Genomic DNA, 24,451 nt, shown 5'->3' on the forward strand with positions numbered 1-24,451 from the left:
AGATATAATTTGAGTGATAGTTTATCCTCGAAAATTTTGAGCAGAGAAATTAGGGTATAACTGGAAGCATTCAGAACACCAAGAGTAGGTAATGTGGATATTACTTGGGGGTTAGCAGGACAGCAGCGATGTGATTGTAAATTGAAGATGATTACCATGTGCGTGCTCTTGTGTGGAATTCCTGTTAAGTCTGTGTGTCTTGGGCATAAATTTTGAAGCACAATTAAAAAAAATTTTTTTTAATGACTAACACTGGATTTCAGAATGAGACTAATATTCTGTGACTCAGTAAAGAAAGTTTCACAGAATAATAATTGGCATTAATAGTACAGAATGCAATCAGATGTTCGTTTTTTTTTTTTAAGTTTCTACTAAACTGGTTTTATATCCCTTTAATGGATTGCCACCAACAAATATAACTAGCACTTCTCAAATCTACTGGATTGACAAAGGTTCCAATAACTACAGCTCTGATGGGAGCTGGGAAATGTAAATATGGATAAGAAGGGGTTCTATGCAGCAGAATGCCATGGCTTTCTCAAGTAGCTGCCTTTTTTTTTTTTAATCTGTTGTGTATATGTATCAAAGCTTTTATTTTATTTTTATTTTTTAGAGAGGAGAGAGAGAAGGGGGGAGGAGCTGGAAGCATCAACTCCCATATGTGCCTTGACCAGGCAAGCCCAAGGTTTTGAATCGGTGACCTCAGCATTTCCAGGTCGATGCTTTATCCACTGCGCCACCACAGGTCGGGCTCAAGTAGCTGCTTTTGTCATTAGAGCCCAAATGTCCAGTTTTATTACACCTCTAAATTTCAAAAGTAGCATTTTGACCCTAGTGACACAGAATCTACCCCTCTTGTTAAACATGCTGATAGGATCACCCTCCCAGACCAGAGGCCAGGTCCTAGGCCTTGGTGAATAGAGCAGTGTTGGTAGATGCCACCTTGGGGAAAGCTCTTGCAAGCCAGCTTGGAGACTTAACTTTCCGTTTACCTTGTGCAGTGTCAACCTCAAGACTGTCTTGAAAAGTCCTCATCAAGACAGTAAGTCCTAGGGCTTGCCTAAGGGCTGCATGGGGGTGGCAGGGCTTTTTTTTTTTTTTTTAACAGAGGGATAGGGACAGACAGGAACGAAGAGCTATAAGAAGCATCAGTTTTTCGTTGCTACACCTTAGTTCATTGATTTCTTTCTCATATGTGCCTTGACTGTGGGGCTACAATAGACCGAGTAACCCCTTGCTCAAGGGGGCCACCTCAAGCCAGATGACCCCACGCTCAAACTGGGGTCTTGAACCTGGGTCCTCTGCATCCCAGTCTGACACTATCCACTGCGCCACCACCTGGTCAGGCGGCAGGGCTTCTAATAGAAGCCCATATAATGTCTAAAATGAAACTGCCTATCAAGGTCAAATTATTGAAGCCATGAGCAGTACCTGGTAATGAGGGTTCATCTCTAATGAAAATTTCCTTAGACAACCTGCATAGTTGACCTCATCAAATACCAGAACCTTCCATGCATGGTGCACTACTTCCCCCAACACACAAAAAACAGTCATCCATGCTTTATGTGGTTATCTAGTTTGAAATGACATTCTGTCTTTTGTGCTCTTATTATGGGGCAGAAGTAAGTCAGTCAGTTTGAAAGGCTAGAAGTTGTGTCCTTGAGTTGAACTGTCTTGGACTTTGCGTGGGACTGTACATAGTGGGAGGATTTTGGCCAGGGCATGTGTGATGGCTTGTACTGTTTGATCTTGGTTGAGTCCTCCACTGACTTACTAAAATCACTCAGTATTGCCTGCTAGTTTTGAGATGCTTAGCTCTCAAGCCTGTCCCTTGCTAGTAACAATCACATCTTGGGAGTACTGTCTTCGTTTTTAAACCAATCCAGCAGAGCAGTCTATTTTTCCTTGGACCGAGTTTTCTTGGATGAGCCAAGGACAAGATGGGTGTTCCACAATGAACGAACAGTCTTCAGTGACAGTCACAAATCCTCTTAATGCCATCTGTAGTGGAGAAGTAGGTCTAGGGGCGTTGGAGCCCCTCTCATGTTGAAAAGATGAGGTGGCGGCTTCAGCCCCTTTGAAGGGGACCAGGCCCACAGCTCTGCAAGAACAAAGGGTTCAATGCTTTGGGTCAGCGCTGGTACAGCTGAAGGATGCCAGCTGTGTGCAGGTCCCTCCACAGGGCTGCTTCCAAGGGCAGATCGTGGTTTGCGTAGAATATCAATGGCTTCTTTATTCGTTCGAAATAGTGGTCAGAAAATTTCCAGTAATTGCTTGTGATGAATCCAAAGGCACTAACCTAGACAAAGATCATCACTGAGTCAGCAATTATCAAGCTACAGTGTGCAGTTTCACACGAAGTGACATGAATTCAGAAAGGCACAGTACCCCCACCTTCCTCATGCCTGTGAACAGCAGTTGTAGCTCATGAACATCCAGCACTGCTATTTACACATATTCTCATCCTGCCTTCAACAATTTCATGTAGCTGTTGTCCCCATTTTACCAACAAGAGCGAGCTCAGAGGTCACCAAACATCCCCAATCACAAGCTAGTGAGTTTTGAACCCAAGTCTGACTAAAGGCATAATTATTAATCTCAAGATGGAGGCAAAATCCCATTACAATCACTTGGTCATTCTACTGGTGGCTGCAATTGAGACCCCTGCTTTAAAATAGGGGAGAGGTGTAGGACTAGAGTGGAGTGGCTTGCTTTAGTGTGGGCCACTGTCTTGCTTTGAAAACTTGCTCAGCCTCTCCCAGTGGCTCATTGGGTGGAAGGCTAGCCTGGCTGCCCCACCCCTCTTCCAGAATGTCTTCATAAAAAGATGTCCATAACCAGTTCTGTTGAGATGACTTGTTTTTCAGAAGAGCCATTTTGTGTGTGCCTTAAATACCAACTAGAGTGACCACCCTGGCGATAAGGGAGTGAAAGAAGTCTTGAAGCAGGTGGCTGTGGGAGGAAAGGCTAGCCCAGGGGCTGTCTTATATGGACCCTAGTCCAGGTCCCTCCTGCAGTTGGGGGTCCCTTCCCCATGGGACAGAGGCCCAGGCAGGTCTGGGGGTGACAGGTCTCATGTAGGGATCTCATGGATCAAATTAGGTTCCATTCACACCTGTACTCTCCTGTGGATTCCTGAAAGGAAAAACCTCTTACCTGGCCTGACCAGGCAGTGGTGCAGTGGATAGAGCATCGGACTGGGATGCAGAAGACCCGGGTTCGAGACCCTGAGGTCGCCAGCTTGAGTGCGGGCTCATCTGGTTTGAGGAAAAGCCCACCAGCTTGAACCCAAGGTCGCTGGCTCGAGCAAGGGGTTACTTGGTCTGCTGAAGGCCCACAGTCAAGGCACATATGTGAAAGCAATCAATGAACAACTAAGGTGTTGCAACGTGCAATGAAAAACTAATGATTGATGCTTCTCTCTCCATTCCTATCTGTCTGTCCCTGTCTATCCCTCTCTCTGACTCACTCTCCGTCTCTGGAAAAAAATAAAAACAAAAAAACCTCTTACCTGGTCACAGGTATGTAAAGCTGTTAGCAGCATGAGGGCCCCAGTACTAGGCATATACAAGTTTCCAAAAGTTGTGTTAATCAGCTTTGATTTCAAAAACCTGGAAGCAAAAAGGCATCAGAACTAAGACGTTTAGGTCTTGCATACTAGCTTGACGTGCCAGTATGCTTTACAATGACTGATTCAAAAAGGCTGGAGAGCCTGACTTGTGGTGGCGCAGTGGATAAAGCGTTGACCTGGAAATGCTGAGGTCGCCGGTTCAAAACCCTGGGCTTGCCTGGTCAAGGCACATATGGGAGTTGATGCTTCCAGCTCCTCCCCCCTTCTCTCTCTGTCTCTCTCTCCCTCTGTCTCCCTAAAAAGAAAAAAAAAAAAAGCTGGAAATTTTTGGGCTCTTCTACCCCAAACAAATCCCTATTTGGGGAAAAAACCAAATGAGTTCCTAAATACAGTAATCTTCAGTTGAAACAACACCTTAGGAAATGGAGTAGGGGTTGGAAAGAGGAATAGGCCCATCCATGAGAAGCATAGGTAAGATGCTGCTCTCAGCTCTAGATGCCTGAATCCAGCCTAACTTTTCTGTAACCTGCCCTCACCCCTGGGCTAGTTAAGTAACCACAAAACCTAGGGCACAGGAGGCCTGTATTTAAGACCTAAGTTTCTATCTCTAGACTTTTGGACAAACAAGAACTACATATGAAGGGCAGGGTGGGTGCACAGATCCTGTGCATAGGTGTAGTACGTGTGTATTTGTACTCAAGAGTCCAGAAGTGAGGCCACATTGTGACCACAGACCCTACCCTCAGTGCTGGATTCACATCCAGGCTTCTTCAGGCAAACCTAGCCTCTCAGGCCAAGTGTTGTATTGCATGGGGCTGTGACTGCTGAGTCCTGTTAAGACCCACTTGCACCCCTTACCTGCTTTTGGGATGCTCTCTCTGGGGTACAGGGTTTCTCAAGTGACCATTGCACTATTGACTTTTTTTTTTTTTTTTTTAGAGGAAGAGAGAAACATTGATTTTGTACCACTTATTCATGCCATCATTGGTTGGGTTTTTGACAGCAAGAGAGGAAGAAAGAGATGACATCAACTCGTAGTTGTGTCACTTTACTTGTTCATTAATCGCTTCTTACAGGTGCCTTGACCTTGGTTGTGGGGGGCTCCAGCCCAGCCAGTGACCCCTTGCTCAATCCAGTGACCTTGGGCTTCAAGCCAGCGACCTTTGAGCTCAAGCCAATGACCATGGGATCATGTCAGTGACCCCACATACAAAGTGGATGAGCCCATGCTAAAGCTGGTGATCTCGGGATTTCAAACCTGAGACATCAGTGTCCCAGGTCGATGCCCTATCCACTGCACCACCACTGGTCAGGCTGGTTGATTCTTATATATGCCCTGACCAGGGATTGAACCTGCAACCTTGGTGTATTGGGAGGATACTCCAACCAACAGAGCTACCCTGCAGGGGCCTGCACTATTGACATTTTAAAGGTCCAGATAATTATTAGTTCCGGGACTTCTGTGCATTAGAAGATATTCAGCAGTAGCCCCAGCCTCTACCTACTAGCGGTACTTGCACTCGCCTAGTGACAACCAAAATGTTTCCAGAGAAGGACAAATGACCCTCCCTGTCACCACTAGTAGAAGGGACAGAGGGAAGCAAGATCAGGCTCTGGTTCCCCAGGGCTCCTCCCTGTGCTCACCTTGGGCTACCTATTTTGGGCCTAAAAGTGCTGGCAACTCTGATTCTATCCCATTACTGCCCTCCACCCTGCTGTACCCTCAAACCCTGCCTGTGCCTTTGTGAATGCCCCTGGTAAAGAAACCTGGAGTCCTCCCGAGCTTCCTAGTTCCTGTTGCCCCTGACTGACACACCACCACTTCCATTGAGGTATTCAAGTAGTAAGCAGGTCATTAACAAGGGCTTGGCAACCTACTTGGCTAGTGGCTTTGGCTATGAATGAGTTACAGTGTATGGGCCTGCAGTGCTGTTCTTCCTGGCACCCCACCACCCCGACCACCTACCTCTCTGTCAGGTAGCTGATGAAGCCTGGATGGAGTAGCTTGAATTTACTGGCAGAGGCTTCTGGTCCAAAATAGGTCTGAGGCCTATTTTGAGAAGAAGTGGACAGAGCGGGAAGTGCCGTCGAATTGCGAGGAGAGGGGGTAGCCGCTGGGGCGGCGGCGGGGCAGGGGGCGGTAGGCCTGGGGCTGCGAGTAGTAGCGGGAGAAGGGCGTGTAGAAGGTGGCAGGCAGCACGGTGGGTGCTGCAGGCGGCCTCGCGCTCACCAGCACCGCGGTGGGTGGGGTGTAGGTGAGTGAGCACGGGGGCGTGAACAGGGCCGGGGGAGTCCGGTAGGAGCAGCTGACCCGTGGGTAGTGGGGCGGGGGTGGGAGGAGAGGCAAGTAGAGGGACTCTGGGGGCAGGGGACGCTCGCGCTCCCTCTCTGGCTCCCACACTGGGGCCCGGCACAGGGGCAGTGGGGATGTGGGGGGCTGGAAGAAGGGGGGCTCCTTCAGGAAGTGGGGCACGTAGGGGGCAATGTAGGCAGGGATGGACCCGATGTAGGAGGCCGAGGCGGCAGGGCTGTACGAGGGGGATTTGGTGAGGGCCACAGGGGGAGTTTGGGAAGAGTTACGAGAGATGGATTTCACAACAGATTGGGAGGGAGATTTGGAGGTGGGTGGAGTGGAGTTTGGGGCAGGCGTGGGGTTTTGTGGGGGGGGTTGGGTAGCCCCTCGAGGTTGGGCATGAGGACTGGCGGCCAGGGAAGAAGTCCGGGAGGAGGGCTGTGAGGCATTTGGGGTGGGAGGGTGAGAGGTGGGGCGGGAGGAAGACCCCCGGGTGGGGGATGGGGAAGGGGCTGAGCCACCTGAGTTGGAATTGGGCTGCTGGTTGGTCCGGGACTGGGAGGGGGACTGGGTAGGGGACGGATTAGGAGTATGGGAAGGGGAGCTCATTGGTCTTAAAGAGGCTTATGTGCACCTGATGACTCTGAGCCAGCCCCTCCACCCCCAAGAGCCTAGTCTCCACCCATGTCACAGAGCCCAGGCTCATAATCAGCTATGGCATTTTGAGCAATTGTTGGGTAATCACAAGGTGGGGGTGGGGCACAGGGCAGGGATGTGGGTGCTGGCCTGGCCTCTGAGGAGTTAACCCCTTAAGACCCCCTTAGAAGCTGAAGCTGGTCTTCCAGGGTTTGGTAGGGAGCACTGAGATAGGAGGGCTGTTTATTGTGTGGCCAGGGGTGGCATTGATTTCTAAGGACCTGACTCAGGGACAAGAAATTGTGTCCGCATCACCAGGAGAAGGTTCAAGAGAGCTGGACACAGGACTGCTGCCCAGGAAGGAGGGAGACAAGACAGAGGGCCCTTTATTCCCACTTCACAGGATGCTGGGCCCACGTTGACTGCTCTCCTGTTTCATGGGCACAGTCTTGGGAGGGTGCCCGCCAGGAGGAGTGGCATGGACTCTGGCCCTACTCTTAGTTTCTAGACTCCATGTACTCAACAGGACAGCAGACCCAGCTGTGGACAGCTCTGCATATGCTGCTGGCTGGGTGGCTGGGTTGGTTTTGGGGACAGCAGTCTGAAGCTGAGGAGCCAAGCCTGCCTGTTTCATTTGGAAAAGAGGCCCCACAAGCCTATAGCCGACCTGAGCAGGAAGGTTCCTGGATCAGGGTTTTCCTGACGTAGCAGAAAGGAGCATCATTTCTCAAAGCTTTTGACTGTTTGGGGATTTTCTTGCTGCCCTCTCCTACCTGACAACGGGTCTTGGGAACAAGGAGAAATGACCACAGTATTACTAGGCCGTGCCTTTGCTTAGATGCTCACCTGTCCCCTTTATCAGGGCCTGTGCGGACAGGCACACCCAGAATGGCTGATGTCAGCATCACATAGTCACGGATGTCTGAGGGGATGAAGATATAGTGCAGGTCCTGTCAGGATAACAGAGACATTGAGCCCCGATGGGAACAAAACCATGTCTAGCTACTGCTCAGAAGGGACACTCAGTCCCGCCACTGTCCTGTTGGGAGGACTTAACTTATATACCTGTAACTGCTGTTCTTGGGTACTGTGGTGGCTTTAGTACATGTTCCCAAATTCTTTGGCCTCTTCCCTTCTAGAGGTGGCGCTTACTCGACATCCCCTTAAGATGGACTGACACAAGGCCCTGGCCGGTTGGCTCGGTGGTAGAGCGTCGGCCTGGCGTACAGGAGAAGCGCCCATTTGCTTCTCCACCCCTTCCCCTCTCCTTCCTCTCTGTCTCTCTCTTCCCCTCCCACAGCCGAGGCTCCATTGGAGCAAAGATGGCCCTGGCGCTGAGGATGGCTCTGTGGCCTCTGCCTCAGGCGCTAGAATAGCTCTGGATGCAACAGAGCGATGCCCCAGATGGGCAGAGCATCACCCCCTGGTGGGCATGCCAGGTGGATCCCGGTCAGGCGCATGTGGGAGTCTGTCTGACTGCCTCCCCGTTTCCAGCTTCAGAAAAATGCAAAAAAAAAAAAAAAAAAAAAAAGGGCTGACACAGTGACTAAGAAGAGTTTTCCTGCTGAATAGGAAAAAATGGAAGTGACGGTGTATGATTTTGGAGACCAGGTCATCAGAGGCACTTCTTCTGGTGGCTCTCTGGGGTCACTCACTCTGGGTGGAGTTAGCTGCCATATCATGAGAATACTCTAGTAGCCCATAGAGGGGCCCATGTGACAAGGGCCTTCCAATGACTGCAGCCACCTAAGGGACCCTAAGCCAAAACCACTCTGCTGAGCTGCTTCCAAATTTCTGACCCATTGAAACTATAAGATCATATATGTGTGTTTAAAGTTACTAAGTTTGGGGATATTTTATTATGCAGCAGTTGATAGCTCATACAAGTACTGTGGCCAAATCAGAAATAAAGCTGCCCCATTTTGTTCTGTCATGAGCCAAGAGAGGTTCTACTGTGAGGCCTTGGTATACAGGTATAGACAGTATGGCTAGGACACTTCCTAATTTCCTTTTCAGAGAGAAGGAAGCTTCTAGAAAGCCAGCCCATCCTTACTGGGCATCCTGGAATCCCATATCTTGGGGATCTCCCTAACCTTGCATGTGGCACCCAGACCTTCTTGAGGGGAAGTATGTTATTATAGCAACTGGGTGAGGTTGAAGGAAGCTGGAGGTAGCAGATGCTCAATTCTTCCTGGCTCCCCCTCCCTGTGTATGACTCTGGGCCTCTTCCTCAATCTCTTTGAACCTCGGCCTCCTCTACAGGCTGCTGTGAGAATTTGGGAGGCACACACTATAATGGTGGGCATCGTGGGAGACTGGAAACAAGCCCATGTCTGCAGCCAGAGGGGCCAAGCTTTTGATGATTCTAGCTGGCTGATGGCTGTGGACATGCTGCCATGTGGAAATGGGCTGCTCTGGGAACTGGGCCAAATCTGAGAACAGGAAGCACTCAGTAGATGCCCTTCCCCTATGTTTAGCTCTGGGGTGGGAGTCTGGATTTGAGCCCCAGCCCTGTGGCTGCTTTACTGGCACTGAGGGAACTGAGCCTTAGCCTCCTTACCAATATTGTGAGGCTGACATGGTGTATGGAGATTGCCTGGCACTCCTTAAGATTGCAGCAAAGAGCCGCTCATACTCCAGCCACAGTTGTACAGTACTGCCTGAAACAATAGGGTATCCCTGCCCAGACCTTCCTCCTCAGTAGCTCCATCCCTATGCTCAAGATCCTGGCACAGCTCTGTATCCACTGAACCAGGGCTTAGGAACCAAGTGGCTCCCTCCACGGAGGAGCTCTGGAGACAGCGGCACCATCAGAGGCCTCACCTGTCCTTGTGGCACGGAGGTGAAGCCCAGTTTCTTGTAGGAGATGAGTGAGTTCTTCATGGTGTTCACAGTGAAACCATAGAAGGAGGTCTTGGTGCCCACATCCTCCTCAAAGCCTTTGATCACAGCACCATTGAGTCTGGTCCAGACAGAGGCCCATCAGTGCACTGTGTGTGTACTTCCATCCATAGGGCTCTGCCACACCTGTCCACTTACCTCTATGGGCCACCCCTCTGCCCACAGCACCACCACCCACTTGCCAGCTCCATCCCTACTCCTCCAGACCTCAAGGGACATCCTGTGAAATGGGCACATGTGGCACATGTGTTTGCATATGCCTTTCTCCATGCCTGTCTGCCCATTATAAGTGAGGAGTGCCTAGGGCTGCTGCTGGCTGCTGTTGGGGCCCTACCCCATGGAAGATGCTCCTGTTGGGCTAGCTGGGACTAGCTCTCTTGGGTCCAGCTCCTCTCCCCCCTCCTCCCTGGCCCCTGCTCCACATACCTGAAAACATAGTCATGAGCATCGATGTTAAGGCCCTGGCGGGAACCATTCAGAATGCCTCCATTACCCACCACGGCACACCGGATGCAGCCCCAAAGCAGCTCCCTGGAGCCAAAAAGCTGGGTGCTTTCAGAGTTATTCAGAAGGCTCAAGGTGGAGATTATGGCTGTGGGTGCGGGACAGGTGAGACATCATGCAGAGGGCTGTCAGGGGTCATCAGGGACCTTCCCAACACTTTCTGGCACCTGCCTTGCCTGAGGCTTGACCTCAGTGGCTCCCAAGGGGGACCAGAGGGTAGGAGGTGAATGAAATGTCAGTAACGCCGTGAGGATGGAAAAAGGGCAGTGGAGGACAGGGCTTGGCTGTGCCCACTGTGCCCTAAAGCTCAAATAATTGGTCCTCTGGAGACTGTGTTTCAAAAGGAAATAATCTGATCCTTGTGGGGTGGAGGCAGAATGAACAGGAAGGGGTCTGGGTGGCTTCCCAAAGCCCCTGTCTCCAGCCACCTTTGGACACTGGCACTGTAGCCTTTGATGCCAGGGAGGCCTCAGGATGGTGAGAGCTGGTGGTTGGGGGAGTCAGTCAAGCTCCTCTTGCTGACCCTGTGTACTTGTAGGGCAGGAAAGTAATGCAGGAATCACATAGCTTGGGGGTTGAGCCCTGAGGCCCTACTGGGAAGAAAGGGACAAGGAGGTCCCTCACCTCAGTGCTGTGAGTGCAGGTAGGTCTGGCTTGCCTCAGGGCTAAAAGCAGGAGGAAGAGACCAACTGAGGCCGGAGGGCTGGGCAAGAGGCAGTGACTGTGGCTTACCTTGGCGAGAGAGCCCCTGCCAGCCATAGGGGGCTTTGCGCTGGCTCAGGCTGTCCCAGAGCTCCTGGGTGAAGAGGCCCCCAGACAGCAGCACTGGCTTGGAGAAGTCAAACAGTGCCTGGAAGTGGGGGTACCGCTGAACGGCCAGGGCAAGAGGGTATCTGCAGGGCCGGCTCTGTGGGTGAGAAGAGGAGAGGCCTGAGCTCTGGGCTGGGGTCAGTGGGAGAGCCCACAGCAGGGTGGGGAGGGAAGAGCTGCCCTTCCCCTTCCAGACTTGGGGATCAGATAGCTTTCTGGATTTACCCTGCCCAGCCCTTGTTCTAGATGCCACACCTCTGTGGCATGATGGCTTGGGCCCCTATTCCTGCACCTCACCCTTGGGGACACTGGGGCTTTTTCCCATAGCCAGGTAAGACCTGCATGCCCATTGGTGGAGGCTTTTCAGCTTGACTGTGGAATCTGTCAGCCTGGATCCGAATTCTAGCTCTTAGTCTTCACTGTGGGATTCGTGTGGGAAAGGTGGCCAAAAAGGAGTATGGTGTGTCTTCCTTCCCATCAGTGTCTAGGCTGGGTGTGCTGGTGGTCTTCCCAGAGTTCGTGTCTGCTCAGACCCTCAGAATGTGACCTTATTTAGAGGTAAGGTCTTTGCAGATATAAGTTGTTAAGATGAGGTCATCCTGTATTCAGGTGGGCTCTAAAGTCAGTGCCCTTATAAGGAGGCTATGTGGTGACAAAGGCAGAGGCTGATGGATGCAGCTACAGGCCAAGGAGTGCCTGGAGCCACCAGAAGGCGGAAGAAGCCAAGAAGGGTTCTCCCCTGGATAATCTTTCCCTGGATGGTCCTGCTGATGCCTTCATTTCAGACTTCTGACCTCCAGAACTGTGTGAGAAAAAATATCTCTTGTTTCAAGCCCTCCAATTTTGGTAATGTGATCCAGCAGCCCTAGGAAACCACACCGTGCCTCTGCACACGAGGGACCTTGAAGGAGGATGAATACAGAACAGGCCCCAGCCACACACACCTGCAGCCCCCACGGCAGAACCCGACACAGCCCTGGCCTGGGTACAGCTGCTCTTCCCACCTGAGCGGACTCTTTGTTATGGAGCTAATTTTTCAGAGGACAGTGCAGAAAAGAGCCATGTGTTGTTGTTTCTGCTATAAAGTGACCACACTGTAAAACTGCAATCAAAGCCACAGGGCTTTGGGGAAATGGAGTCAGTGCCACAACACTCTCAAACTTGGTCAGCGATGCAGCAAACAAAAGGGAACCCAAGGAAGGCAGAGGCCCAACTCTTCACACATTCAGGGGTTCCGTACGTAAGTGCTACTAAAAATGGCATTTGACCTTGGAAGAGACTTGACATGCCCTGTGGAAGCAGGCGTCAGCAGGTGGCAGCTTGTGAGTTCTTGTAGAAAGAGGGTTCTAACACGCACTTGCGAGGCAGGTGGAGTGCACGTGTGTCTGCATTTTCTGTACTCCTACGTTGTTCCCTTTGGCTGAGTGTGGCTTTTTGCATTTAACCCAGTGCTCCCACTGAAAGATCGCTCAGAAGGAAACACAAAATGTATGTGCTGTTCAAACTGTTTCCTAAGGTGTTGTTCTTGTTGGAACTGATGTTGCAACTTTGAAAATTTATGTTTTCAAAGCAAGCACTATAGAAGAACAGACTGTAGTAGTTTCTCTACTATTCAGTTTATTATGATCATGATTTCCAGGGCCTTCTTTACGAGGCTCCAGGAGAAAAATCTGCGTGTCTTTGTGTCAGGAAAGGCTGTGCTTCAAGTGGGCGTCTGGCTTGCTTTTATCTCATGGGCCTGGCGGGCAAAGTTTCCTTCTTCACTGTGGCCACCAGGCAGCTCAGAGCCAGATATCTGGCCTGTCTTAACACCTTTTGGTATATTTTCCATGTAATTATCTGACGTCCTCTTATTTTCCTATCTTTATTTTCCTTCACCCATTTATTTTATTCTATTTTGTGCCTTTGCCTTGTTGTATGTATCTAAAAGTTACTTCGAATCCTCTTTTTAAACCAGGTGGGTATATATGTCATTTAGCATCAAGGAGCTCCAGATGGGAAGGACTTAAGGAATGTAAAGATGTAAAGTGCCTGGCCAAGCATTCAAGAGACACTGGAGGCCTCTCTTCACTCTGCCGGCCAGGTGTCCTTCCTGCTTCTGTTGCTCAGGAGTTCAGAGCCTGGCTCCAGGGTCAAACTGGAGGCTCAAGTTCCAGTACTACCACCTCTTCTCCCTGAGTGACCTGAGCAAGGTACCTGACCCCTCTCTGCCTCATTTTGCTTGTCTATAAAAGCTACCCAACAGGGCTGCCATGAGGCTTATGTCTGAAAATGCAGGTAGTGCTGGAGATGGCATTCTGGCCCACGGTCACCATTGCCTGTTGGTTACAGAGCAGGGCCCATCTGGAAGATTGTCAAATCCTCAGAGCAAACATGGACCATCCTCTCAAGGTTTGGTGTTTACTCTATGGTGAGCAATTTAAGTGTGACTTTTATAGTAAAAAGACATCTGAAATAGAATGTCAAATTCACAAGCCTTTTAAAGGTACATCACAGGACTTCCAAGAAGTGTTCAGCTGGGTATACCCCAGGGTACATACTGATCCACCCTCCTCTATCAGGATGCAGAGAGCCCTGTGGCCAGGTCTGAGAAGCCCTGATGGCTGCTGCTCAGCTGTTTGCTTCATTCTGTCTGTGTATGTGCGTGCACGTGGGGATGTTCCAAAGAGCTCCAGCCCCACAGTTTCATGAGAAGGTTCTTCCTTGTCTACTCTTGTCTTTCTCCCTCCCCGCTAATTTTGAGGTGCTCAAAAGTACAGAGTAGCTAACCACTGTACCTTTCTTGTCCCAGAATTCACTGCGTTAGGTCCAGAGACTGCTCCAGATGCTATGGTGTTCCTGGGGGAGGAAACACAAGTCAAGCAGGGCTCTGACTGCCCCTTAGCACCTTCCATTTGACTCTGTTAGCTCCAGGGGCTGACAAAGTCCGGCAGGGTCAAAGGCATCCAATCCTTTGATCCTCTTACTTCTAGTCTCGGATTCTTGACCATGTCTCTCTCTCTCTCTAGGCACGAAAAATACTGTCACGTAATTATGTTCTGACAAGTTGTATAAACCCAGAAATCAAGAAACCCCTTGGTGCCCTGGCCAGATAGCTCAGTTGGTTAGAGCATCATCCTGAAGCACAGAGGTCGCCAGTTCAATCCCTGATCAAAGCACATACAGGAACAGCTCGATGATCCTATATACAACTTAATTTTTAAAAAAAGAAAGAAACCCCTTGGCAAGTGGCAGAAATGGAGAGTTTACAGAAACAGTGGTTAAAAGATAAAAATAGAAAACAGGAAATCTTGCCAGCCCCTGCAATTGTGACCCTACAAAGGGTTTCCCTACCAAGGCCCCAGAGCAGGCATTGTGGCCCGCCTGGATGGCTTCATCTTGGGGTGGATCATCCTGGCTCCTGCCCTATGAGTTCTGGTAAAGGGTATGGGTCTGAAGCCTGACTCCCTGGGAAGTTAATAAACTTCTTAGACCCCAAGTCTCTACATCTGGATAGCAGGGATAATCGTATGGATATGATTGATAATCTTATCATGTATCACCCAGTTGTGAGTTTCAAAGAAAGGATCCATGGCCCTGGCTGATTGTTTCAGTGGATAGAGTGTCAGCCAGTGTGCAGACATCCTGGGTTTGATTCCTGGTCAGGGCACACATGAGAAGCAACCATCTACTTCTTTTCCCCTTTCCTTCCCCCTTCTCTCTCTCTCTCCCTCTTGCAGCCATTGGCTTGATTGGTTTGAGTGTCAGCCTGGGCACTATCGGGCGCTGTGGATAGCTCGATCCAAGCGTCGGCCTCTGGCACCATAGATGCTCAGGTTGATTTGAGCTTCAGCCCCAGATGGGGGTTGCCAGATGGATCCTGGTTGGGTGCATGCGGTAGTCTGTCTATCTCCCCTCCTCTTACTTAAAAAAAGAGAGAGAGGTTCCATGTTATCTCATATAAAGTGCCCTCTAAATGTTAGCTCTGGTTACCTAAAGAAGGGAAAGGACTTATTTGTGATAGCCTCTATGACAACATTCCTTTCACAGAGAGGCAAGGGACTAATGTTACTGCCCTATTCCCACCTCACAGGGGGCCCCTCTGTCAGGGCAGAAGGCCGCCTAAAAGGAAGAGAGGCCCTTGCGCATTTGAAAGGCTGTCAAGCTTCTCCTAGACTCCTGCCCTCTCCCCAACAGCCATAAGGGAGTAGGTTAGGGATGGGCAGTTTGCAAAGGAAACAAAGGCCTCTTGTTATTTGCTTTCTGTTGCTGAGACAGCTGAGTCACAAGGAAGCCTGTGACCGGCCTTCCTTCAGGTTTCTGTAAGGGGGGGGCAGAAAGAGTAGGGATGATCTCTTCCCCCTTGGACTGGCCACCTGTCCACCCTCAAAATCCTGTAGTTCCTGTCTTTGAGCACAATAGAACCCTCTTTAAGGAGGAACTGGGTCATATTCCTCAGCCTAGAAATCTCAGTGAGATTTTTGAAAAACACCCAGGCTCAGGCCCCACCCCCCAGATTCTGTCCCTCCCCAAGTCATTTTCTAGCCTGCAGCCAGACTTGAGAGCCTGACAGAGGACCAGCAGAGCAGGGCAGGATGGAGACAGGAGGGACAGAGTTGCAGGGAAGGCGATGGGGACCCCCAATTCAGTTTTGCTGCACTGAATTTCTCTGTCTTAGGGAGGCCTGCTCATCTTGGGGGCACCTTCAGTACTCAGTGACTCCTCAGTCCCTCCTTGCTCTTAGGACTCCCAGGGCTTCCAGACACCTGCGTGGGGAGAGGGCGGCAGAAGGGGTGAGGAAAGACCCTATGGGAAGTGTTTCCCCAGCCCAGGAAAAATAAGGAAGGACAATGCAGTGCATTTCTCGTAACATGAAATTTAGTCAGCTTAGATCAAACTCTTAGTAATTCTTGGCTCTAAAATGTCCTTTATTTTACAAAAAATGTTGACATTAAATGGTAACTGGTGCCCTATAACTATCTTCACCCTTCCTTACCTTTAACGAGAGGGAGAGACAGGAAGGGAGAGAGATGAGAAGCATCAATTCTTCCTTGCAGCACCTTAGTTGTTCATTGAATGCTTTCTCATTCTGACAGGGAGGGGGGGCTCCAGCTGAGCCAGTGATCCCTTGCCAAGCCAACAACCTTTGGGCTCAAGCCAGTGACCATGGGGTCATGTCTATGATCCCACTCTCAAGCCAGCGACCTCAGGGTTTGAACCTGTGTAACCAGCATCCCAGGCCAATGCTTTATCCACTGTACCACCGCTTGGTCAGATAAAACATTTTTTTTTTGGCAAGTCTAGAAATCCCCATACCTGGGAACTACTGGTCCAGATTCCTCTATGAGTAAAAACCTGCAGTTAGAGACCCCCATCTTGGGCCAGAGACCTGGTCCCAGTGCCCTTGTCCCCAGGCCTCTCCACCTTAGCCAGGCAAGCCCATTTCTGATCCTGCAGCCTGCTCCCCCCTCCCAGAATGCCACCCCACCTCCCACCCCCAACAGGCCAAGTCCTGACCTGCCCTTTGGGATTTAGCTAAGGCACAAGTCAGGGAAACACAAAGGAAATGGACCAGTTCTTGGGTAGTACTAGATTTTTAAAAAATAAAAGGTCTTTTTAAAAAGCTGGGTTGAGATATAATGGATGTTCAACAAACCTCTTATTTAAAGTAGTATTCCCTGATTTCAAAGGACATTTAACTACATTTTGAAACATCTTTACATAAAATTGACAAGGATCCCCTTAACACCCTCAGCCCTTTCCAGTCCTCCTCCTCATGCAGTTTCTCACTAGGAGGAAATTCTGTAACTTCAGTATCACCTGCTAGATAGAGCACCCTTTATTTTAGAGGGACTGGACTCCTAATCAGTGCAAGCTTTTCATAGTTTTGTAATTTTGGGTGCCCTTTGACCCTCTTTCCTGAGAGTAGATACAAATTATGCTTTCATTCCATTATACCTGGTACAAGGTTTAGTGAGGAATGGACAGACGGGAAAACCTGGGCCCAGAAGCCTCTCCACAGGGCTGTGGGTACCTCTGCCACCTTCTAGATCCAGACTCTGGGCATGGCTCTGTCCATCTGACAGAAGTAAAGTTAAAAACTTGTGAGCTTCTTCAGTAACTGGAACCATCACCTACCAAAGGCAGGCTCTCAGGTTTCTCCTTGTGGGGCACAGATGAAAGGAAGGTGTCCAGGTCGAGTGGAAGGGAACAGAGCACAGGAGAGGCTCTGCAAGAAACCCTGGGTGGACCCCAGAACAGGCTCCTGTTCCCAGGGAGTCCGCCTCTTTGTCAGACTGCACCCAGACCGTGCTTATCAAATAAACAGCAAACCGAGAGCAGGATGAGAGGGAGCCGGGGCTGAAGGGCAGAGAGAGGAGCAAGAGGAAAGGGGACCAGTCACAGCCGAGCTGGGGATCCCGGCTTAGGTCCCTGCTCCAAAAGTAGAGCCTCAAAAAGGTAATGTTACTGTGGGAGAGTTCCCGACAAAAACAAAACTGTTTTAAATTGGATTTAGACAACTCTCCCGAATCTGGACTATGGAAAGTGTTTCTAATCAGGACCGGAGGGAATTAAACCACAAGGTTGTTGCGAGCGGATTGCTCAGGCACAAGGGATGAGGTTCCTCTCGGACCAGGCAGAGGCTGTAGGGTCCTATGCAGCTTGAGTTTGGCGCCGGGGTGGAGGTTCTAGGGGCAAAGGGCCGCAGCTGGAGTCCCCGCTGGGAGTCATTCCAAGGAGTCCCGGCGCAGAAGGCGGTCCGAGGGCCCTGGGCTGGGTACCCTGCCTATCTCCTGCGCCCTTCCGGTTAGGTCCCGCGAGGCAGCTCCTACCTGGCTCCGGACCAGGGCCCCGGGTGCGGCTTCTCCACCAAGAACAGGGCAAAGAGAACTCCCGAGCAGGCAGCCGCGAGCAGCAGCAGCAGCCAGAGGAGTTGGCCACGTGGGAGCCCCATGCAGCCCCCGCTGGTGGACACTCCGTCTGCCGCAGTCCCGGGTGGAGGGGACAGGCCCTGGGGAGCTGGGCCGGCCTCCCGGGGCGGCTGCCCTGCCCTGCCCTGCCCAGCCGGCCCCACCCAGCTCGGCCCAACCCGCCTCTTGGGCGCCTCCAAGCCCAACTACGCCTCTACCCTAGCCTGGCCAACTGAAGCCTCAGCCCCATCGCGAGCTGAGTGGAGGGGTTTGGGAGGCGGGAGTGTCACTTGCAGAGCCACCGGCGGCTATCCTCTACGCAGAGGCACTTGGAAAGCAGCATGCTTTGCTGCGTTTCTGCCCCTGGACTCTGCGAGCCTGGGGCTGGGCCAGGTGCTTTACCCGTAGGTTTCAGGGAAGGCATGTGCTGTCCCGGGTCTCTGGGAGTTTCGGGGGCTGTGAGGTATACGGAGACTCGCCACTTGCCGCGTAGGCCCGCTCTGCATCTTCAGAGACCCCACCTGTGGCTTCCGGACGCCCAAAGCGGCGGGCATCCGGTGGGGAGGCTCCCCTGTTCCCCTTGAAAGGACGCTCAAGACTTGTCTGGGTGGCACCTTGGGTTCTTCCAGAATTCGAGAGTAATGAAGGACTGGTTCCCCAGGATAGCTGAGGGGGGGCGGGGGCGCGGATGGAGGAGCCCCGTGGCTCGGACTGGGTTGATGGTGAACTGAGGCAGAGAACCTGCAGGATGGGATGGGTGGGTGAGCTGAGACTGCCCACTCATTTGGTGACTGCCCAGGGCGGCCAGGGCCTTTAAGGCAGTCCATTCTGGTTGTAAAAGGAGGCCTACCTGGAGATCTCAGCAGCAGGGAGACCACCTGAGAGGTTTGGCAGGGGCTCTGGTGTCACCAGGAAGAGTGGAAAAGCTTGGACACTTGTGCTTTTGAAGTAGAGCCTTCCAAGGTACAAACATGCCACGAACCAGCGCAGCTAGTAATTGTCCAGGTCCTGAGTGAGAACGGCAGAAATTCTTGTTAGAATGAAGAAATAAACTCAAAGAGAAAAAGGATGGGATGCAGAGGCCTCTGTACTGCCTTTAGCTTGCAAGAGAGAATTTCCAACCCCAAACCGCTTTATTTATAGAGCAAAGTCATTAGCGAATCAAAGAGAATCTTTAAAACAGTCATATTTCTGAGGCAACCCAAGTGCAGAAAACCCTCCACCCTGCATGACATCTTAACTTCACAAAACAAAGGATAAAAAGAAAACTGCCTCAGTCTCTTGGAGGGACATGGGGGATGGGACAAGTAGAAACACTCCAGCATCACAGCTACATGGAGGTGTGGGGAAGAACTTAGCCTTTAGCAACTTAAGCAAGCAAGTGACATGGCGGTTGGGTAGACTTACTGCCAGTCCCCCACACCTCTGTCCCCCAAAAATCTAAACCGCAAGGGCCCTGTTGGCTTGCGGTCCCCAACAGTGACACACAGGTGAGATGGTATATTCTCCAGTGGGCAGTGTTTCTGGTCTTGGACCTCAAAAGTCTGTGAAATGTCCCTGCATCCCCCCCTCTCCAACTGTCAGGAACTGCAGGGACCAGAGGGACCTGGTCCCCTTCCACCAGGTTTTTCCTCTCACCTGTCCCATTACAAGGCTTACAGCCCGTGCCTGTAGTCAGGAATGGGTCATTTAGTCTAAGTTCTTAAAAAAAAAAATTTTTTTTTGTATTTTTCCAAAGCTGGAAACGGGGAGGCAGTCAGACAGACTCCCACATGCGCCCACCGGGATCCACCAGAAACGCCCACCAGGGGGCGATGCTCTGTTGTGACCAGAGCCACTCTAGTGCCTGAGGCAGAGGCCATGGAGCCATCCCCAGCGCCCGGGCCATCTTTGCTCCAATGGAGCCTCGGCTGAGGGAGGGGAAGAGAGAGACAGAGAGGAAGGAGAGGGGGAGGGGTGGAGGAGCAGATGGGTGCCTCTCCTGTGTGCCCTGGCCGGGAATCGAAAGCGGGACTTCCGCAGGCCAGGCCTACACTCTACCACTGAGCAAACTGGCCAGGGCCTAAGTTCTTAAAATTTTTTTAAAAAGCCTCACCTTGCTATCTTGCTGATGAACATTACTTAGAATTGATGGTTTCAAGGCTTTTTAAATTTCAATCTTTGATGGTTGTCAGTTGTCAAAATCCTCAAAGATGTTCTTTTTCCCTGATCAGTGCCTTTTCCCATTTCCTTGGTGGTTAATGAAACATAAGACCCTCTCTCTGGGCCCCCAAATCCCATGCCTACTCGATTGCTCTCAACAAATGCCTCACCTACTTCATGAAAGAAGAGGGAAGCACAATTAATTTCTTCAATTTTAACTTTTTAAAAATTTTATTTATTGATTTATATAATGAAGAGAGAGAGAGAGGGGTGATGAGGAGGGAGTATCAACTCATAGTTGCTTCACTTCAGTTGTTCATTGATTGCTTGTCATATGTGCCTTGACCAAGCAAGTCCAGAGTTTTGAACTGGCGACCTCAGCATTCCAGGTTGATTCTTTATCCACTGAGCCACCACAGGTCAGGCTTCAAGTTTCATCTTCAAACCTACAAACTTGGCCCCCACCACCTGCCTGGATTCCAGCCTCAAGGGGAAGGGTGCTCTCCTCCTGTGAGTTGGTCAACGCACAGACTCACCCATCTGTGTTAATGATTCTGGTCCAGCTCTACTGCCTACATGGCAATATTTGGGTCAGATCAAAGCCTCCCATCTACCACCCAGAGCTCCCATCCCAACTCTGCAGCCTCACAGGCCCTCTGATCTCTCCACCCTCCACTGACTCCCAGCATATCAGCCCTGTCCCTAAAGCCTTCTGTTGGGCAGATAAAATGTATTATGCTCACTTTGTTAAAGATAACACGAGGAGGCCGTAGCCCAGGTGATATTAATGTGTGTTGGGGTGGGTTAAAGGCAGGAAGAATCCTTGTAGCCTGGGGCTTGGTTTTGGGATTAAACCTTTCCCACCCTTTTTGATGTAGGGCGGTACAATCCAGTCATGCCTCAGAGAAAGTGACTTTGTATTAGAGACTACCCTATTTTGTATATTGGATTAAGAGTTTGGATTTCTACACTATAAAATGGGGATGGAGCGGGAGCTTGCTCTCTTGGTTCCTGAGGTTAGCATGAGAGAGCAGAGAGAGTAGAGCCAGCAGCGGAAGGAGGCCACGTGGAGGAGGCCAGGAAAAGCAGCCAAGATGGCGGAGTGCTAAGTGAGATGCCAGTTGTGCAGAGTTTGTATCTGGGATAAGGAAGGAGATGGAGAACTGAGGAGAATAAGGCTGGTGAGCTAGAAACCTTTGATTCTAGGAAACTCGGATAAGTAAGTGGCTTTGTGAGCACTGAATGTGAGTGGGTTTTGGAGCCCAGTGTGTATTTTTACTTGCCCGCCGGGTGCAAGCTAGAATTAAAGACTATGGCCCACCAGTTTGTGGCTCCGTTGTTTCTTTACCGACTGTCCGAATCCAATGCGAACCTGCATGGGCCGGGCGGCTGCTGTGATAGTGGCCCTGGCCCTGCCTACTGGCTTTATACCTTCTTTCCTATCCAGGCAAGACCTATGGGTCATAACCTGAGCTCCTCTCATGGTAAGCCAGATTTTCTAGTGTTCCTGGCATTCTGCCCAGCAGAACTCTGACCCGGATTCATACTCTCATTTGCCTCTGCATTGTACCCATGCCTTGAAAATGTCTGATTCCAGAGAAAGGCACCTTCAGCTGGGCAAATATATGATTCCAGAGAAAGGCACCTTCAGCTGGGCAAATGTATGATTCCAGAGAAGGGCACCTTCAGCTGGGCTCTCCACGCCATCCTTTTCCTTGTCTTCAGCCCCAGGGCCCTTCCTGCCCAGCAGTTTCATGGGTGCTGACAGAAGACACAAGACTCCTGGGTCAGACCAGGCGGTAGCGCAGTGGATAAAGCATCAGACTGGGATGCAGAGGACCCAGGTTCGAGACCCCAAGGTCGCCAGCTTGAGCGCGGGCTCATCTGGTTTGAGCAAAAGCTCACCAGCGTGGACCCAAGGTCGCTGGCTCAAGCAAGGGGTTACTTGGTCTGCTGAATGGCCGTGGTCAAGGCACATGAGAAAGCAATCAATGAACAACTAAGGTCTCGCAACGAAAAACTGATGATTCATGCTTCTCATCTCTCTCTGTTCCTGTCTGTCTGTCCTTATCTATCCCTCTCTCTGACTCTCTCTCTGTCCCTGTAAAAAAAAAAAAAAAAAAAAAAGACTCCTGGGTCAGAGACAAAGGACTTTATTGGCACAGCAGGCAGCATAGGCTTCATGACTGTGTCACTTCTCCATGCTGAGGGTGAGGCAGAGGGGCCCAGGAAGGGCCACAAAGTAGGGTTGCTGCACTGCACCAGAATTTTTTATAATGGGCTGCAAGCAACTGGACAGTAAGAAATCTGCCCTCTGCTCCAGGGGAGGACACTATTTTTATTTTACAAAGCTGTTTGCTATACCAATATTCTAGAAATATAGTATATGGTCAGGGGCCGCCATCGTGGCCATTCACATGCAGGTTCTTATTGAATTTGGCAGATGGTAAAGAAATGGTGGAGTCGGAGGATGGTGGGCCATTCTGTTTATTGGTGTCTCACCAAGTCAGGCAAGCCACAAGAGAAGACAAGGGAAAACCTGCTTTTCCCATAGGGCAAGGGATCAGGGAGGCCTCTGCAATGCTTATAGCAGGAACTGAAAGAGTGAGAGTCCCTGGTCTGCCTCATTTTATAGTGTAGAAAATTAAAGGCTTTAAGCCAATATACAAATAAGGAAGTCTCTTATACAAAGGCACTTATCTGAGGAATAATGGGATTCCTCACGAGAGTGCACCACCCACATCATGCAACAGTCAAGGGTGTGGGGAAAAGCTTAGTTTTGAGAAGACCTTAGTATTAGAAGGGAGGGAAAGGCTTAGTCTTAAAACTAAGCCTTAGGCTATAATGACTTTGCCAGCCTGTCTCCCACACCCAAAGCAAGCAAACATATACATCATATTTACAAACTTATTTGACCAACACATAGTCTGGAACAAAAGGGCAGTTAGTGCCTCTGCTCATGAACATGTGCAGAAGTGTGGCAATCCCAGAGAATGGTCTCCCAACATAATCCTGCATCTTCACCTGAATTGCTTCAGGCTCTCCTCCAGGGAAAGGAAGCCGGCCTCCCTGCCCTGTGCCCCCATCTCTTCAGGCTGGCTTGGGCAGCTGGCCCCTCCACCTCTACAACATGCCAATTCCAGCCTGGTAATGTGCCCCCAGACATCTCATCCTAACTAGCAAAACAAAGTTCAGCACAACTTCTGTGGAGCTGGCTCTCCTCTTAGCTACTCCAAGTTCTTGGTCTGGTCACTAAAACTATCCCCACTGAGGCCACCAGGGGCCTTTATTATTCCCAGTGGAGCAGATGTTTTCCAGTGTAAGACTCATGCGTTCCTACTTTTTGCTTCTCTCATAGATTTTTGTTAGAAATTAGACATTTTACATGCACGTGTCCTGACAGGGATCAAACCTGTAACCTTGGAATATCAGGATGACACTCTAACAAACTGGGCTGTCTGGCCATGGCAGAAACTGGACATTTTCAATAATATATTGTAACAACTCTTGAGTCCTGGTAGCGCCTCCCCTCAGGCTTGTTGTTTGCTTGTTGAATGACTGGCAGCTTGTTTTAGTGAAGGCCTCCCCCGCCCCTTGAAGTGCTAAAAGTCTGATACTGCACTGCTGAGATTGCAGTTCAGGGTCTGCACCCAGACAGCAGTGATTTGAGCTTGGCTCTCCTCATCTCCTTTTCTGACCACACCCAGCTATTAAACTCCATTAAATGCCAGCTGATTGCCCCATGTTTACAAAAATGTCCTGGGGCATAAATTGCTCTACAGACACAGTGTCCTTTGAAGGTATAGCTCCTGAGGTTACTGACCTTGCCTTTGTAGTCTCCTTCCAGCTGTCCCTCTCCCTGGTTCTTATCTGCAAACTCCTTCTCCACCCCCATTGCCTTTCACCAGTTTCCATTGTTTTCGGTTTTTTATGTTTTAGTGAGAGAGAGGCAGACAGAGAGAGACAGAGACAGGAAGGGAGAGAGATGAGAAGCATCAACTCGTAGTTGTGTCACTTTTAGTTGTTCATTGATTGCTTCTCATATGTGCCTTGACTGGGGGGCTCAACCTAAGCCAGTGACCCCAGGCGTCAAGCCAACAATCTTTGGGTTTGTAAAGCCAGTAATCAGGGCCAGGACCACCATCAGAGCAGCCCGGCCCATCCAGGTTCGCATTGGATTCGGACAGTCGGTAAAGAAACAGCGGAGCCAAAAACTGATGGGCCATAGCCTTTAATCTAGCTTGCACCCGGCGGGCAAGTAAAAATATACACTGGGCTCCAAAACCCAGTCACATTCAGTGCTCACAAAGCTACTGATTTATCCGAGTTTCCTAGAATCAAAGGTTTCTAGCTCACCAGCCTTATTTCCCTCAGTTCCCCATCTTCTTCCTTATCCCAGATACAAACTCTGTACAAACTGGCATCTCACTCAGCACTCCGCCATCTTGGCTGCTTCTCCTGGCCTCCTCCACGTGGCCTCCTTTAGCTGCTGGCTCTACTCTCTCCGCTCTCTCATGCTAACCTCAGGAACCCCGCGTCAAGTCCCGTTCTGCCCCCATTTTATAGTGTAGCTTCACAACCTTTAATCCAATATACAAAATAGGGTAGTCTCTAATACAAAGTCACTTCTCTGAGGCATGATTGGATTGTACCGCCCTACAGCAAAAAGGGTGGGAAAGGCTTAATCCCAAAACCAAGCCCCAG

The 24,451-nt window shown here is 50.4% G+C and overlaps 3 protein-coding genes across 5 annotated transcripts in view; 1 reads left to right on the top strand and 2 right to left on the bottom strand.

The window, feature by feature from the left end:
• Window positions 1–24,451, top strand: part of MFSD11 (major facilitator superfamily domain containing 11) — a 253,051-nt gene that overhangs the window by 39,939 nt on the left and 188,661 nt on the right. The gene's annotated exons all lie outside the window — the stretch shown is intronic.
• On the bottom strand, window positions 6–17,744 carry LOC136403034 (alpha-N-acetylgalactosaminide alpha-2,6-sialyltransferase 2-like). 3 transcript variants are annotated; one of them, XM_066381300.1, is made up of 9 exons: window positions 17,528–17,744; window positions 13,493–13,553; window positions 10,638–10,812; window positions 9,828–9,993; window positions 9,324–9,462; window positions 7,347–7,450; window positions 5,538–5,621; window positions 3,512–3,611; window positions 6–2,299 (listed from the first exon to the last, which is right to left on the bottom strand). In XM_066381300.1, the coding sequence occupies exons 1-9, from the start codon at window positions 17,647–17,649 to the stop codon at window positions 2,132–2,134; spliced, it is 1,119 nt and encodes a 372-aa protein (XP_066237397.1). In that variant the 5' UTR covers window positions 17,650–17,744; the 3' UTR covers window positions 6–2,131. The 3 variants fall into 3 exon arrangements, with proteins under 3 accessions (XP_066237397.1, XP_066237398.1, XP_066237399.1); XM_066381301.1 differs by lacking the exon at window positions 5,538–5,621; XM_066381302.1 differs by lacking the exon at window positions 3,512–3,611.
• Window positions 5,628–6,602, bottom strand: LOC136403308 (uncharacterized; the record flags this gene model as incomplete). Its single annotated transcript, XM_066381911.1, has 1 exon — window positions 5,628–6,602. A coding segment is annotated over exon 1 (846 nt), but the record flags the coding sequence as incomplete, so codon positions are not given.

This window comes from Saccopteryx leptura, chromosome 4 (genome assembly GCF_036850995.1).
Source record: "Saccopteryx leptura isolate mSacLep1 chromosome 4, mSacLep1_pri_phased_curated, whole genome shotgun sequence".
In the NCBI taxonomy this organism is placed as follows: Eukaryota; Metazoa; Chordata; class Mammalia; order Chiroptera; family Emballonuridae; genus Saccopteryx; species Saccopteryx leptura.

Excerpts from the sequence above, each read along its gene's own strand:
- LOC136403034 (XM_066381300.1), bottom strand. The coding sequence starts at position 17,649 with ATGGGGCTCCCACGTGGCCAACTCCTCTGGCTGCTGCTGCTGCTCGCG. Across the intron at positions 10,813-13,492 it reads TGAATTCTGGGACAAGAAAG|AGCCGGCCCTGCAGATACCC; the intron begins GTACAGTGGTTA and ends TCTCACCCACAG. Across the intron at positions 7,451-9,323 it reads CCTCCGTGCCACAAGGACAG|GACCTGCACTATATCTTCAT; the intron begins GTGAGGCCTCTG and ends TTATCCTGACAG.